We start from the raw sequence: 17,025 nt of genomic DNA, 5'->3' as shown, positions 1-17,025 counted from the left end.
GGGAGAGTTGGCAAGTATGGGTTTTAATCAGTGTAACAATGTGACAGTAATGAATGAATGAACATTGTGCTGTCATTCCCAGGACTAGTGGACCAGATGAAGGACCAGATGAGGGGCACAGATCTGAAGGTAAATCATGTCAGTGTGTACGCATGAATCGCCAGACTGATCGGAACTTCAGTCGTAGGTACAGTTGGAAAAAAAATGCCTCAGTGTGTACCCAGCTTAACTCCAGCAAAATGTTATATTTTCACCAGAGAAAGATCTTATCTCACAATGATTATAGACCCCCAGTGCTTAAAATTACAGGAAATTAGCAACAAGGAAGGCCATTTATATACAAAACTGCTTTTGAAAACAAATAGATGACCCAAAAGTGGGATTACATATATACATTATACACATATATGTGTATATATATATATATATATATATATATATATATATATATAAAAACATACTAGTAGGTTAATTGACTGCTATCAAATTGACTCTAGTCTCTCTCTCTCTCTCTCTGTCTGTGTGTGTGTATGTTAGGGAATTTAGACTGTAAGCTCCAATGGGGCAGGGACTGATGTGAGTGAGTTCTCTGTACAGCGCTGCGGAATTAGTGGCTCTATATAAATAAATGGTGATGATATATATATATATATATATATATAACACACACATATATACAGTCATTCATTACACTACTCCCCATATTTTATTTGAACTTCTGTGAGCATGTCTTCTTAGGCTTTGTGGACTTCCTGGCAAGGTAGAGAACTAGTCTTAGCCTAGGTATGCGTATATAAATGGTCCTACATTTAGTTTAATAATGCGTTACTTGTTGTCACTTCTCTTTTTTGCAGTTTTTTGTCCATGTGAAATAAACACTTACAGTAAATATCACTGACACAGCTCTGTATATGCTTCCAGCCAAGCTGCATCGGTAGCCAATATCAACACATGATTTTAATTACATTTTATGTTATTCAAAAAAGCCCAAAAATTATACATAAAGTTTTTGATAAGATGTTATTGTTCTTTAATGTTAGATTTACAAGACTAAATGCCACCTTAACCCCTCCCCCCCCCCCAGTTATTGCCAGTATAAATCACTAGGTTTGAGAGCGCTTTGTGTATCTGTAAATAAAACAACATATCAAGTTGTTTTTCAGGGATAATTTTCAGAAACACGTAGAAAACATTTTCAAATAGTCATATTCCAAAATACATGAGGTTTTGTGTGTATTTTATAGTGCTTATTGGTAAAATGTATTCATAAGTACATTATTTAAGAACTGATAACGGATAACTCTAATTTGTTACACTAGCAAATATTACAATTGCCTCCCACAGACATAGCAGGTTGGCATTGGTTACTCCTCTATAGCCAGATTCAGCAATCGTCAATAAGTAAATCACGCAGGGGAGGGCTGGTATATGTTAGCCTGTGCGGCAAGATTCTGCTCAGCAGCCTGTTAGGTACATTTTAAAGGAAAAAAAATGCAGGTGGCCCAGTGACCCAGTCCAGGGTAGCCCACTATGGGATCAGCCCAGGAGGCAGATGCCCCCAGCCCTGCCCTGCCTGCCCCTGACCGCATGCATCATTGATGTGACTAGTTCCTAATGAATTCATAGGCTGAATTCAGCCCACAGAATGGCAGAATTCACAATGTTAAGGTGCATTAAGAGTTAAAAATTATACATTTTAATGTAACAGTTTAAAGGAAATTACACTTAACTTATAATAATATATGCAATTTCCCACAACTTAATTATTTCACGTGTATATTCATGAATAACATATGATTGCATTAACCTACTGGATCAATTTGTGCTCAAAGCACTGATGAAACTACAGTGGGTGCATCCACTGCAGGACCCATAATTGAGGGGTCCCACCCTTTCTGATGCCCTGCTACTACCCACACCTCCATCACTGACACCCGCTAGCTCTGCTCTCAAGAGATCAGTGAGGTTGCCTCTTCTGAGCATTCTACATTCTAGCGCATGCGCTGGTCCACACATGCTCAGAAGAAGCCCAGTGTCAGCTCGTAGCAGAGTGTGGAGCCCAATAAGCTAGAGTGGCATTTCCAGGCCCCTGTCTAAATTTTTCTATGGGGCCAGCTGTACATTGTTCCACTGCTGGGCTAATGTACAGTGCTATCCTACCTTAAGAATAGTAGCTGAATTTGTGATAATTACACTTTCATCCTATTTTACATGAACCTCACTCTTGTTCACCTCACCCTCATGTAGCAATTTTCCACTTAGCCAGACCCTCCTCTGGGAGAGCTGGTTTTGTGTTGGTATTTTAATGCTAGCCGCACATAGTACTCTTGTCCAATTCAGCTACTCATGTTGATGCCAAACCAGATAAGTTCCAGCCATTTCACACTGGAACAAGTACCTGGGGACTTGTGTTGTCACTGGAGCAATTTAACAATGTCAGAAAATCAATGTACACAAAGGATGTTAGAAGTCATCTTCTACCTGCATACTCCAACCTGTCTGATAAACATCCTCTTAGTTCCGGTAGGATCATTATCTGAAGGGATTAAAAGTGATTATGGGGTCTTATACACTGCTCACTGTAGTAAGTTTGGTCTGAAGCTACCAATCTGGCCATCAGAGTAATGCATTGACACCTTCAGATAGCAGTGCTAGTTGCCACAAAAAGAAAATAAGTGTAATTATTTATTTTATGTGTTGATAAATGTAAAGCAGATACTTTACCCTTGTACCCTTGTTGGTTATTACTTGAAAATAATGACCTGGTTGTTTGGTTTTTATGTACTAAGGTGATAAACCTCCCAAAATGATCAAAATGTCCTCATAGATAATTTATAAAGACATATATAACACAATCATCTGCTGTCTCCCTTAGGTCACTACACAGTATTAGTATGAGAGAGTCAGAACCTCTCCAGGCAATCATTATTGTAGCTGCTTCCAGAAGCCGCTCCTAGGAGCAGATCATGCAAGCAGGAAACATGGACCTCGCTAACACACCGTGAGACCATATGACAGAGTGATCTCCAAGCAGCTGTGTTTCTCCATCCCACCCTCATGAAATGAACTCCCCAAAGCCCCATTCTCACTCTGTTTCCTTTCCATCTTAGTCCAGCTCACAACTGCCCGATTAAACATGTGCAAATAACCCAAGCTAAGTAAATTAAACAAGACAGGACAACAATCAACAAGAGTTTCAATACAATCAGGAGCAAGAATTCATAGGAATTATACTATATAATACTATAAACCCACAAAACACACATAATTTTCACCAACATCGAAAATAAGAAAGTAAACAGGTTCATATCAGACATGTCTTACCTTCACATTTTTGTGTTATTTCATTAAATTTGTGTCCAGCTGGGCATTTGCACTCGAAAGATCCAACAGTATTAATGCAATTTCCTCCTTGACACATCCCAGGGATTGCTTGGCATTCATCCACATCTGCCCAAAGGAAATAGAACAACAAAAAAATCAAAATGTTAAAAACATCCCTCAGTATGATCCATTACACCTAATTACTCTTAGAGGCCAAGTCATCCATTCATTAAAATGAATGTTATGTAAGATCAGCTTAATACTCTAATGATTCCAGCGCCGAGGATTAAGAAACATGGAACAGAATACTTTCATTAAGGATTTAGTGATATATGGGCCCAGTCAGCAGTGTAACATTTGCTGCAAATTAAACCTGGATGGTCCAAGAGGTATTGTTTGCTCAAGCACTGAGGCAACCGAAACAGACTCCAACATCCCTAAAGAGTATTTTAAACTTCTAAAAATACAGCCCCTGTTCACAACGGTCCATGAAAAAGTACAATTCTCATGAAAGGGTATGTTTAAAAACCAATGTAAAATCATTTCATCATTGTTCGCATATAACTTATATCATCAATACATATTTTATGCCACCCTTAAATTCTTATGACACAGATAGCCTGGTGACACACAAATATGTTCGGATTTACTCATTGAGAATGAATGACTTACTACTAATACTAGATGTATGCAACAGATTTGGACAATACAATGCAGTGAAGCAAAAACAGCAAAATATATGTGAGTTGCAATGAAGATTTGGCCCCTGTACCTCGGTGAGTGAACAATGTGGCCCTTTTGAGTGGTCAGTGGTGCATTGATGTTGCTAGTATAAGTTACATGACCCGGGAGTGATTTCTAAACTGCTACACCTGAACTTGTGCCAAATGATGTCTGAATTTTTCTTTCCTACTATATGCATTTGCCGGGTATAAAATTCACACAAATAGGGGACGTCTTGTAGTAGAAGATAAGATAGGGTAGGAAATGTCAGCTTACAATATGAAAAAAACAATGTTGCATTATGGAGCAAATTGGCCAGTCAGGGGATACCACACCCAAGAAAGCCATATTTTATTAAACGTATTGTTTCAGTCTGAATAGATGGCTTACAGTTTATTTTGTAATTTGCATGGGTCTTTGGGCTGGGTTTTGAAGGCTTTGGGGGTTGACACCTAATAATAAGACTATGGACTTCACAGGTAGAAGGACGTTCCAAAGATCCCACCAATCCCAAATGAGAATTCGGTTGTCTTTATAACGGGCAAGGCCACCAAATACAGTTAGTGGAATTTTGCTCTGTGTTATTTTTTTGTAATGGCCCAAACTATACATGTGCCACTACATACGTTCTATGGAGCTATCTTCGTGACATTTGCATAGGAAAAATCTGAAGGGAAGTGTTGTGTCTGCAGGAGGTTGGTTTAGTAGAAATCACAGGTGGTGACAAATACTTTCACAGCTAATACCTTCACATTTTATTTGCTGTGGTATAAGTGATCCTATAAGGCACCTGATTAACCCTAAAAAGGAGACCAGCGCATGAGTGGATTTGCTATAATAATATGTCATTACAACAAGACCTAACCGCTGTTACTGTATCTGCCATAAAGCTCACTGGGTGGGGAATTGGCTCAAGCGCTGCCATGTAAATGGTAATAACCTGGGGCCTGATTCATTAAGGATCTTAAAAGAAGAGGTATCTTATTTCAGTCTCCTGGACAAAACCACGTTACAATGCAAGGAGTGCAAATTAGTTTTCTGTTTTGCACGTAAGTTAAATACTGACTGTTTTGTCATGTAACACACAAATATCAACTTTAAATTTCAGTGTACAAATAAGTTATCAAGTATTTGTGTGCTACATAAAAAAACAGTCAGTATTTAACTTATGTGCAAAACCCCTGATGACTATCCTACTTTAGGAGTGGCTTATTTGTATCTCACATAGCATCCTAAATTTCTATACTGCAACTGTATCACATAAACCATCCAAAGGAGATACTTCTAACTATTAAGAGCTACATTTCCTGTACCTGCCAATATTCACACAAACCAGATAAGGAAAAAAACATAATTAAAAGTTACGAATTCCTGGGTTGAATTGTATTTTCTTCTACTTTGCTGATACATCTCATGTCTTTTATGTGCCCCAGTAAAAAAAAAACCTTACATAAAACTTTACAAAATTCCCCCACAGTGCTGGAAAGTTAGATTACTCAACAGTTTAGTATATGGCTGCCTCTGTTAACTTTCTTCTGCTTCCTGCCAGACATCCAGACAATAAAAGAATTTATACAGCTGGAAGTATTAGACTAAAAGCCAAAAACTGTGTCAGACCTCTCTATCAGGAGGCATGCTCAGAAATAAGTGAGGAACATCTGGGCAAATGCAATGATTTGAACTGCACACTCTAGCAGAATAAAATGTGAAACGAAAACATAGGTGGATAAGTCATTTTTTCACAAGTCATTTCAATTCAAACCAAACAATCTGTCAGCTGTCTAATGAAAGGACAGCAGGCATTTGGTATGTATTCCATGATCTTCCAGCTTTATTCCATATTAAATCTATATATCTGAGGTCATGTTAAAGTATCTTCTTTTCTGATGGAATAAGGGAGTTCTTGGCAGGGAGAAATTCATTAATGCTTTGGCTCGTCTGTCTGACCTCAGTTGCTAATGCCCCCCCCACCATTCCCTTTTACATCATGCACTCAGTCAGTCGTGAGGTAATGCATCAGACAATGATTTTCCATTCTCCGTGCATAGGCTGGGGCATGATACAAGCCAGGCTGTCCAAAGCACTGTAACTCTATCAACATTAAGACATTAGCAGTTTCAGCAATGACATGTACTTTGCATACCTTGACACGCTCCTGTTCGGATGTTTGGAATAAAGCCACGACGACAAGGATGTGGCTGGGCAGGGCACATCTCACAAGGGTGGCCCCATGCCCTCCCAACGGTAGCGCAGCACAGAGTCTTGGTGCACACTATACCACTCAGCTGTCCTTGACACATCTGGTTGCTCACAACAGAGAAGCAAGGTCCTGTCCTGTAATCTGGAAATAAAATAATAAACATGTGCTTAAGAAACAAGATCTGCTTAATGGTTTTGTAACAATGAAATTAAACCTTTAGTTACTTGAGCTAGTAACACATTCATGTTGTAGATGGCTTTCTGTAGGACAGTAACATCAATGATAATATGATTTAGGGGCAGACCACAGTCCCAAATGATGTGGCAGATATTAATAATGTACATCATATGCAAAAAAGAAATGCATTGTACAGTATTTATCTCAAACAGCGACAGGATGTGGAATGGAGAAATATGGCAACTTGTAGTAGGCAACTAGTAGATGAATTCCTGGCTAAACAAGGATGGTCTGATATTCAGGGAGGTCCAATTCACAAATGAATGTAGTCTACATAATTCAATATACTAAAGAAATATTTAGCAACCTATATATCTGTCTGTAATTACTATTATGATCGTTTATGCATATAGCACTAACATATTGCAGTGTTGTACAGAGAATATTTAATCATTCACATCAATCTATGCAAAATTTTAACTTACAGTCTTAGTTCCGTACCACACACAAACACTAGGGTACATTTTAGTCACCAGCTAATTACCTTACTCACACAAACACAAGGAGAACATGCAAACTCCACACAGACAGGGTCTGGGTTGGAATTGAAATCATGGCCCCAATACCAAATTATGCTACCTCAAAAGGTAGCAATGCTGACCACTGTTCCACCATGCTGCTATAATGAAATATATAATGTGGACAGAGTCACCTGTCACAGGACAAGCATCAAAAGTGTTCCAGGAATTTGTTGTGAAGTCTTGGCAACAGCGTTCAGAGTAATATTGCAGTAATGATGATTGTCTATGGTAATGTAACCAGCTACAAATCATAACTTACACAACATGATCCTGAGAATATTCTGAGGTTTTATCCTCGCATTACCTTTTTACATTTCACCAAAATGTTACTAATATAGAAAGGTCTTCAATTAAATGTTTACCATCGCTAACTGCAGTGTTTAGTATTGTATTAAAAAGTTTATTGTTGAGATGCCCAATTACAAATTGTTTCTGCTGGGTACGGCAAAGCTTCCTGTTTTAATAAGTGCTTAGAACAATTAGTCTGCATTTAAACAAGATATCCTTCCTAACAAACAAACCATAGCGCGGTATTGCCAAACATGCACCATAAATGGAGAAAACACCACTATTTCCATGACACAATGTTAACATCTGGACTATTGTTCATGTCAGTTGTCAATGGTGGAAACTTGGCAGTGAGGGGCACAAACTGTCATTGACATTGGCAAACGGGTTTTGGCATCTGAATATTGTGCTCTGTAAGGATCTGCAATGCTGCCAGTTTATACTGTAAATGGCAAACTTGGTAAGCACTGTACCAACCTGTCCACAGTACTAGAGAGGGCTTTTAAGTCAAAGAAAGTTAATACCAGGGTTGTTCTGAGATGCTTATGCTTTATACTCATTAGGCATGAAGGCAGACCAATGTCCCCCCATTTCCAGAATCAGGACTATCTGTGACTAAACATCCCTGATGTGTGCCCACTATGCCACTAGGGACTGACACTGACCAATCCAGGGTGCAGAGTCTAATGGGAACCCCTTCCTACCAGGATTGTGCCATTAAGTATTTTTAGACATGTTGGGATGTCTAATGGCATGTGGGGGACTTTTGGTGTACATGTGGGATCTGAGAGTTTGTGGGAGTTTGAGGGCTTGTGGGGGCATTTACTGACAAGTGGTGGTCAGAGTGCTGTTGGGACGCTTTGTGGCACATGGGGGCATGTGAGGGCTATTTCTGAGCAAGTGGCATAATTTTGAAGCAAGTAAGGAATATTTTGTGATGAGTGATGTGAGGGTATTTATTCTTGAAATTAAGGGTAATGTGTGGGCGCTTTGAAGGTTGGAGGGCCATATATGTCGCCCTTGAAGTATATTGGGTATCCACACTAGGGTGTGAAAAGAAATGTGTACTATTAGTAGCCAAACTTATGGAAAGAAACACAGTTCACCAACGTCCTTAGTATTTGAGGGTCTAAATATAATCGCAAAGCTCTTTACAAACATAAAATATAAGATGTAAAGGTGAGTATTGACTTATATTGTGCACTTGCTGTGGGATTAAACATTTGCAACAAATCGGTATCTCTATGAATACAGCTGTCATTAATCTCAAACTCCCAGCATATCCTTTTACTCAGCACCAATACACTAAAACTCCCAGCATGTCCTTTCACTCACCAGCAATACACTAAAACTCCCAGCATATCCTTTCACTCACCAGCAATACACTAAAACTCCCAGCCTATCCTTTCACTCAGCAGTAATATACTAAAACTCCCAGCATATCCTTTCACTCAGCAGTAATATACTAAATCTCCCAGCATATCCTTTCACTCAGCATTAAAACTCCCAGCATGTCCTTTCAGTCAGCACCAATACACTAAAACTCCCAGCATGTCCTTTCACTCACCCGCAATACACTAAAACTCCCAGCATGTCCTTTCAGTCAGCACCAATACACTAAAACTCCCAGCATGTCCTTTCACTCACCCGCAATACACTAAAACTCCCAGTATGTCCTTTCACTCAGCAGAATACACTAAAACTCCCAGCATGTCCTTTCACTCACCCGCAATACACTAAGGGCTAGATTTACTATCAGGCGTGATGCATGGCGGCTTCAAACCGCCATGCATCGCGGCGGTTTTCCGGCGTGTTTGCATTGCAAACAGCCGGATTTACTATAGGGCGACTTGAGGCTTCAATTTAAAATGACTGGCGATGTGTGGCGGATTGAAAAAGCTAAACCGCCGGCGGTTTTGTTCAAACCGCCGGCGGTTTGGATGAAACCGCCACAAAACCGCCACAAAACCGCCAGCCAAAAGACAGGACAGGACAGTTTTAATACCTGCTTCAGAATGGCTTGATAGCTTAAATATGCTGTTTGAACTATTTTGCCATTCAGAACATTAGAGAAAGTACCATTGACATTTAAATTATGTTGGCAATCATTATTTATTGATTAAGGGGCAAAATGAATAAAATATTATCTTATGAGGGAATAAAAAATTTTCATTATATAAAGGGGATAAAATTATTTAATTATTACATTATTTGGACAATATGTCATGACAAATTGTGCAACATAAATAATTATATCCACCATTAACAATCTGTTATTAATATTATATATTCACATTTTCTACAAAATATAATGCTATAACAGTGTCCCTTTAAAAAAAAAATATAAAAAAAAAATATTTTATAAATTATTATTACATTTATTTTGTCCCTTTAGCAATAAATAATGATTTTCCAAATGATTAAAATATCAAAAGGTGCTTTCTCTTATGTTCTGATTGACTAAATACCTGAAACAGCACACTGTTTGAACAATCTCGCTGCTCACAAGCAGCGCTTTCATTTTGGTCTATTGAATGGCGGTTTTCCGGCGGCTTTATAAACCCCCTAATAGTAAATCCGGCTGTTTGTATGTTGAACATTGTTGAAACCGCCACGGCGCTTTATACAGAGGCGGGTTTGAAAACATAATTTCTGGCCGTTTGGACGGCGGGTTTAGCCTTAGTAAATCCGGCGATGGCTAAACCGCCGCCAAACCCGCCGAAAGTCGGCGGGTTTACAAACACGCCTGTTAGTAAATCTAGCCCTAAAACTCCCAGCATGTCCTTTCACTCACCAGCAATGCACTAAAACTCCCAGCATGTCCTTTCACTCACCAGCAATGCACTAAAACTCCCAGCATGTCCTTTCACTCAGCAGCAATACACTAAAACTCCCAGCATTTCGTTTCACTCAGCAGTAATACACTAAAACTCCCAGCATATCGTTTCACTCACCAGCAATACACTTAAACTCCCAGCATGTCCTTTCACTCACCAGCAATACACTAAAACTCCCAGCATGTCCTTTCACTCACCAGCAATACACTAAAACTCCCAGCATGTCCTTTCACTCACCAGCAATACACTAAAACTCCCAGCATGTCCTTTCACTCACCAGCAATACACTAAAACTCCCAGCATGTCCTTTCACTCAGCAGCAATACACTAAAACTCCCAGCATATCGTTTCACTCACCAGCAATACACTAAAACTCCCAGCATGTCCTTTCATTTGTTGGCTGTATATTAAATCTCCCAGGACACTTTGTCAGCGAGCACCTGGTAGATTATGCTGAGAACTGTAGTTCAGCAACTATTGGGTCAGAATCAAATACAATATTAAACTGTAGAAAGGTTACATAGAAATTGCTGTATATTGTTACAGCCTTTGAACCTTTTGTAAAATGAACGCCACATGCTTGGAAGTGGAATAAGGTGAGGAAAGACATGATTTTACTAAAGTGCTGAAATTTGATCAGCCAACTGACTGTGGTTGTTTTTTTTATCATTTATGTTTAACCTTGTGGAAATATGAAGCAGGGCTCATTACATTGTATTGAGATGTACAATTTGCACTGAATCACTTCAGCAATGTTAGCGTTCATCTGTGCAAGTTAAACAATGAAAGGAAAGGTCTCACTGATTGCTTTGGTTCGGTGTAAATTTTGGTAAATAAATGGCTTAAAAAAACAAATGAACTGTAGTGGGATATCAACATTGTGGTTATGTTTGCTGTTACTAAGAGAGGTGTAGCATAAGCTCATTTACAAAGAGCATAGCAACATATCTATATTAAAATACTGTTCAGCATTAGTACAACTTGATGATGAGTTTGTGCTTAGCATAGAAGGGTAAAAGAAACATCAGCTTATTGTATATGCTCAGAATTCTAGGACACAGTTCTTTCTGGAGGTCATTTTCAAAGGTCAAAAGGACTTTGCTCTGTAACCCAGTGTTCATCTTTTTCCAACCGCACACAGGGTTACAGAGCAAAGTGTCTGGGAAAAGTGGAGGAGTTAGGTGGAATTAAGACGTGTCCACTAAAGAAAGGAATAGGTGACCTGGTGCACCTTACTTCGCTGCTATGCATAAACAAGATTTTTTTTGCATAGCAAGATTATTGTAATGAGATAAAGGAGGTAAGTGCACTTCCAGGGACATTCTGTGCCATTTGTGGGGAGGGTGATTTCCTCTATTCCAAAAGACTTACATTATGCCCCTACTCTGAGCAGGCTGTGATCGGGTCTTGTCCTATACTTTTCATGTGCACTTCAGTGCAGAAGCACATTTCTAGGGGCACTCCAAACAATGTAATATAAAATTCACACACATCATTACCTCCTGTAATAAATACAGTCCCCATATCCCCAAACTCTCGTGATTAATATAAGCCATAAACCACGTGAAAACAAGCAGCTGTATTCTACCAAATAAAAGGAAAATGATATTTTATTGAAGTGGAAGGTACTAAAGTGTTAGGAGGTTGGACTTGGATGTGATATTTGCAAAGTGCCTTCTTCAGAATATGTCAGCTTCACACAGCTTTAAGTAGAGGCATTTCCCAAGAGTGAAGGGTAGTGATTGACACTGAGGTGTCCTTGGTGGACCCCTGCTATGTTTTAGTGCAAATTTTGCCCCTAAATGTAATGTTTGTAAATTAGCCTTTCTGTGTGGAATCGTTAAGTCTACAATAAAATATTTTCAATTATGTTGGAGTTTTGTAACAAATGATACAATTCAGAAACTCTTTTAATGATTATAGGATGTTTAATGAAAATCTTAGAGTCTAATATGGCCATTAGGTTCTGTTGTCCAAGTAAATGTAATATTTGAAATGCAAAAAAGAAACAAGCTGGATGTATAAATGTTTTACTCAGTGGTGCATTTGACACAACAATCTTCCTGCATTGGTTTGACGGGACCAAATATCTCTACTATGTGCTGGTGGAGAACCCTGCTCTTTCCACACTCTAACTTTAGTCTATGGCTTCCATCCGTTCTAATGACACTGCCTAATATTCAATCCCCTACCGCTTCAAACATGGGGACACAGCAACTAACAAGAGAAATCTACTTTAAAATGTAGTAGGACTACCAATGACTAAAACCATCTGGAACCATAGACCACCTTTAACACTGTTAATATGTAGTAATTTATTTATCTATATATATTGTTTATTTTATTTCTTAACAATTTGTAAAAGCACCTAACATCTTAAGAAACACGTACAGAAATACAAAGTTACCAAAAGAGTATTGAGAAAATGGGAGACTATAACAGGTAGATCCAAATCAGAAAAGGAAAGAGGTCCGGCCCTCACATCTTACAATTGTGTTACAATCAAACTAAAATTATTTTTGATATACAAATGTTATAGTAATAATGTAATTTGATTTGAAAATATTTCACTTGCTCTATTTTTTCCCCCTACCAAAAATGACCTAATTATCATACAATAAAGTATCTACTCTATAATGGTTCAAACGGTGGCAAAGCCTTTTGGATTAAAATGGACCATTCTCACCAATTTCTATAGCAAAATCTATTTATGTATTTTTGCACATAGTTAAAGGTTATATAAATACCCCTGTTTCATTTACTTCCCTATCTCTTTCACTGAACACAAGTATCATTTTCAGTTCAATCTATAAAAACTTTTAACAGGCTCAACATGTTAAATTTGTAGAAGATTTTCTATTTATTTTTTATTTTTTTGCTAGCCAGAGTAATACAGTTTAGCTCTGAAAAGCTAAACAAATCAGTCCAGTAAAAGCTTATCACCTACAACTTAAGGAACTGACATTTTCCTTAGCCTAAAGCATACTCCATCGTATCCAGCGGTACTTCCAACACTATATATTTCCAACACAAGGCTGATTAGTATCAGCAAATTGGCACTTCTGGACAGTTCCCATAAGGAACATGACTGCTTTACAGCTATTGAACATAAACACTTAAAAAAAAATAAGTGACCACCCTACCAGAGGTATGAAGAAGCATTTAAATGTTAGTTTAATATTCCATCTGGACTTGAGAACTCCTTTCCCAGAAACACAGATGGTACTTATGAATGGTGAAACCTAACCAAAAGGTTATTCCGGGTGAATATCAGGATCTCTATGACTATAAAACAGAAAATCTATAAAAGACAACAAAAAGTCAATCTCAGGGACATCTACATTATTTGTGAATCAGCTCACAAGACACAAACACATATTTGTCTGCTACACCCAGTAAGTGACAAGGCAACTGGCAAAGCTATTCATGCAGGAGCGTAAGCTGTAATATCATTTGGGTTTGGTGTTTTTGTTGGTATTTTCGTTTATTTTGCTTAGTAACTACTTGGTAATCTGTGCTAACCCATGAGACACATCAGATTTGTATTTTGCCTTAGAACCTGGCATTACTCAATGTTCTTTAATAAGTTCTACCACAAACACACTTTAGAATATACTGATACAAAAAAGTTACAGAGTCCATTAAGCCCCAACACGCTGCCAAATATACAGAAATGTTTAAAATCAAGGGGCTGACAGGTAAATTTATGACTCAGGGATATATTAAGTATTATAAGCTCATATGGCAGGTTTTTGTTAGACCTCACATGTCTCTATATATTTACACATACATGGACATGTAGAGCTGTGAAGGACAGAGGTGTGATACAGGATTGTTACTTGTGCAGTATTTAGGGATCAGAAAAGGGAAGGAACACCATCTACTGGAACCTTCCTTTTAAAACTTTTATTTTTTCTCTACCCTTCTTTTATATCCTTTATTCTAATATCGCTACTGTTTTTTCCATTTGCCTTCCAATGTCTCCTCCTAGAGGACAACAGAGGCATAGGTGGGTGATTAATAGCGGTTTCCTAGGCGATACCTCCTGACACACCTCATTTAATGCTCCTCAACTTTCACCCCTATGGCCAGGGGTTTGCATGTATGACAAACTATTAAAATCCTTGAGGCTTAGGGCTAGATTTACTAAGCTGCGGGTTTGAAGAAGTGGGGATGTTGCCTATAGCAACCAATCAGATTCTAGCTGTCATTTTGTAGAAAGTACTAAATAAATGAAAGCTAGAATCTGATTGGTTGATATAGGCAACATCCCCACTTTTTCAATCCCGCAGCTTAGTAAATCTAGCCCCTAGAGTTAATTACCTAGTTGCTGCATGGCTATGACTGTATTTTACTAGATAAAACAGCCAACATTTTTTTTAATAATATAATATATAATATTTTAAATACATCAAGAGACAGACTGGATAAGCCGGAGTAGGGAGAGAAGTATAGCCATCATGGGTTTTCCAACAGACACCTTTGATATTAGTATTCATTAATAGTAGTTAAAATATATAATAATGTTTGTTCTTACGAAGTAATGTTTTAACAGTATCAGAGCATATCACAAGGAGGATGGAGACATTAACATAGAACAAAATATTCCTCTTGTCACACAAGTCACATATAAGCAGGAAAAGTCTAGACATGGTACTGTATGTTACGGTCATTTATAAAATAGTCCCTAAAACTTCTACTATATGCTGGCAATACAAAAGTCACAGAGTCCTATTGTCAATATATTTTGATATTTATATATATTTATTTTGATATATAGGCCATTTTAGCAAAGTATAGCTTTGAGTAATCGGCATCTTCCTCTATCTAAACATCGTTGAGATAATGGAAGCTTCAATTAACATATCATAATATGGCTTCCCCAATTGGCTACCCCAAATGGAATTTAAACAGACACACATATGTAGAGCTGCTTACATCAAGTGTTTGGTGTCTGTACAAGTAACTGGTAATTAAGCTATTTTGGATTACTTTTATTATGGAACTTACTACTACTGGGCTACTCTGTCTGAATATACTAATGCACTGTTAATATGTTAACTGTCTGGATGATGGACTCATAGGTGTCCTACCAAAGGCTCCCCCCCCCCCCCAAAAATGATGCTATGAATTTTTATTACATATATATTGTACTATGATATGGCTCAATTAAAATAAAGAATTGAAAATGGCAAGCAAAGCCACTATTAGGGGCCTGATTCATTAAGGAAAGTTAAGCAAAAGTATGTAATTAAGGCAAAACTATGTTGCATTGGAGGGGGAGCTTTTGGGGTAGGGCATGTCCTGGATGAGCTTTAAACTTCAGTGTACAAATAAGCTATCAAGTATTTCTGTGCTACATGAAAAAACAGACATTATTTTCCTTATCTGCAAAATAATAAACTAGTTTGCACCCCTTGCATTGTAACAGAAAACTTGAGTAAGAAAACTTACTCAATTTTTTGCTTAACTTTCCTTAATGAATCAGGCCCTAGGTGCATATCCTGGTGAGAAATAGATATAACTAAAAAAAAAATTGTGCTTGCAACACATTATTTGCCCTGTATAATATTATGCAGGGAGCAAAGTGAGAAGGAGTAGATGATGTCTGATGTCTAAAGCCCCATATATCTGAATGAACATTTTGCAGCTATCTAATTAATAGACATGCTCTGTACAGAATATGGATTAAAACATGGGTGTGATGTCATTGCAAAGTATTTGAGTTTTGAGCCATTGCAGTAGTAATTCAATCACATTTTACTTGATAGGAAACATTATATTAACTTTATAATTAGTTTGAAGTGGGGAGAATATTCCAAGTTCTAGTCCAAACAGGATAGGACATTTAAAGTAAAAGATAATTAGTGAATGACAGAGAATTTTAGTGGTATCCTGGATGAGACTGTTACATAGAGAGTGGTGGTTTACTATGTGGTATCTGGTAAGTGTTTGAAATACATACAGACACTCATCCACATTCCCACAGAATATTAATTATTTGCATCTACTCAACCAACACCAGTTGCCACCTGGAGGTGTATAATGATCAACTAAAGGATATGTTTTATCTTTTATGATTTGACTTTCTTACTATACCAACCTTTTGGAGGACAAGCTTTGCTAGGTGTTATTGCACTTTATTAGAGATTTTTTTTTATGTGACTTTGGAAATATCTCTTACATAAAGAGAATATAAATTATGTTCAACGTCCTTACTATTTATAGAAAATATTTTGAGCAACCTAAAAAGAGGTTTGCAATAAAGGATAATGGCCACTTTGATTTTGCCATCAAAAACCAGTAAATTGTAACTAATTAAAATACAATGACCTTGAAGTCACTTTAATACTAAAGCTATTTTATATTTAACACTAAAGCTACTTTTTGATTGTAACAATAATAGTGTCAGGCATACTATACATGGAGTTAAATGCATATCTGGCACAGACACATCATTAGACTTTTAAATACAAACATGATACTTTCCAGAAGCTGATGAAGGGCAGCATTCATAAAAATAAATAAATCAGGATCATTTAATGCCAGTGTTTTTCATCCATGACAGTTCTGCATCATGATTATCCCATGCATATTGCAATAGTGTACGCGTAAAGGTCAGTGACAAGTGTCAGTCTGTAGACTGTGCAGAGCATTGTTTGAGATGCTGCAGAGAGCTCAATGCATCTTTTATATATAGCTTTACTTAGCTTGCGTCTGTTTTTATTTACCTAGATTTGTTTTCTTTTTTTAGCTCAGTCAGCACACAGCGGTCTTACAATACGGGTTCAGTGAGGCAGCCTCACCACACGGCCTTACAGAGCGTTTCCTTCATGAGTCTTACTTTACAAAACTTCACTTTGGTATAATGCATGAATGATATATTTATTGCACC

General features: G+C 37.7%; 1 protein-coding gene across 3 annotated transcripts in view; it reads right to left on the bottom strand.

Moving 5' to 3' along the window:
• Positions 1-17,025, bottom strand: part of FBN1 (fibrillin 1) — a 192,673-nt gene that overhangs the window by 109,666 nt on the left and 65,982 nt on the right. For all 3 annotated transcript variants that reach the window (XM_075207977.1, XM_075207978.1, XM_075207979.1), the window contains exons 7-8: positions 6,191-6,388; positions 3,325-3,450 (exon numbers count right to left, since the gene is read on the bottom strand). In XM_075207977.1, coding sequence (XP_075064078.1) covers positions 3,325-3,450; positions 6,191-6,388 — 324 coding nt within the window. The remainder of the gene's footprint in view (positions 1-3,324; positions 3,451-6,190; positions 6,389-17,025) is intronic.

The sequence above is a fragment of the Mixophyes fleayi genome, chromosome 4 (assembly GCF_038048845.1).
Source record: "Mixophyes fleayi isolate aMixFle1 chromosome 4, aMixFle1.hap1, whole genome shotgun sequence".
Taxonomy (NCBI): Eukaryota; Metazoa; Chordata; class Amphibia; order Anura; family Limnodynastidae; genus Mixophyes; species Mixophyes fleayi.
This window is presented reverse-complemented; position numbering and strand designations above follow the sequence as displayed.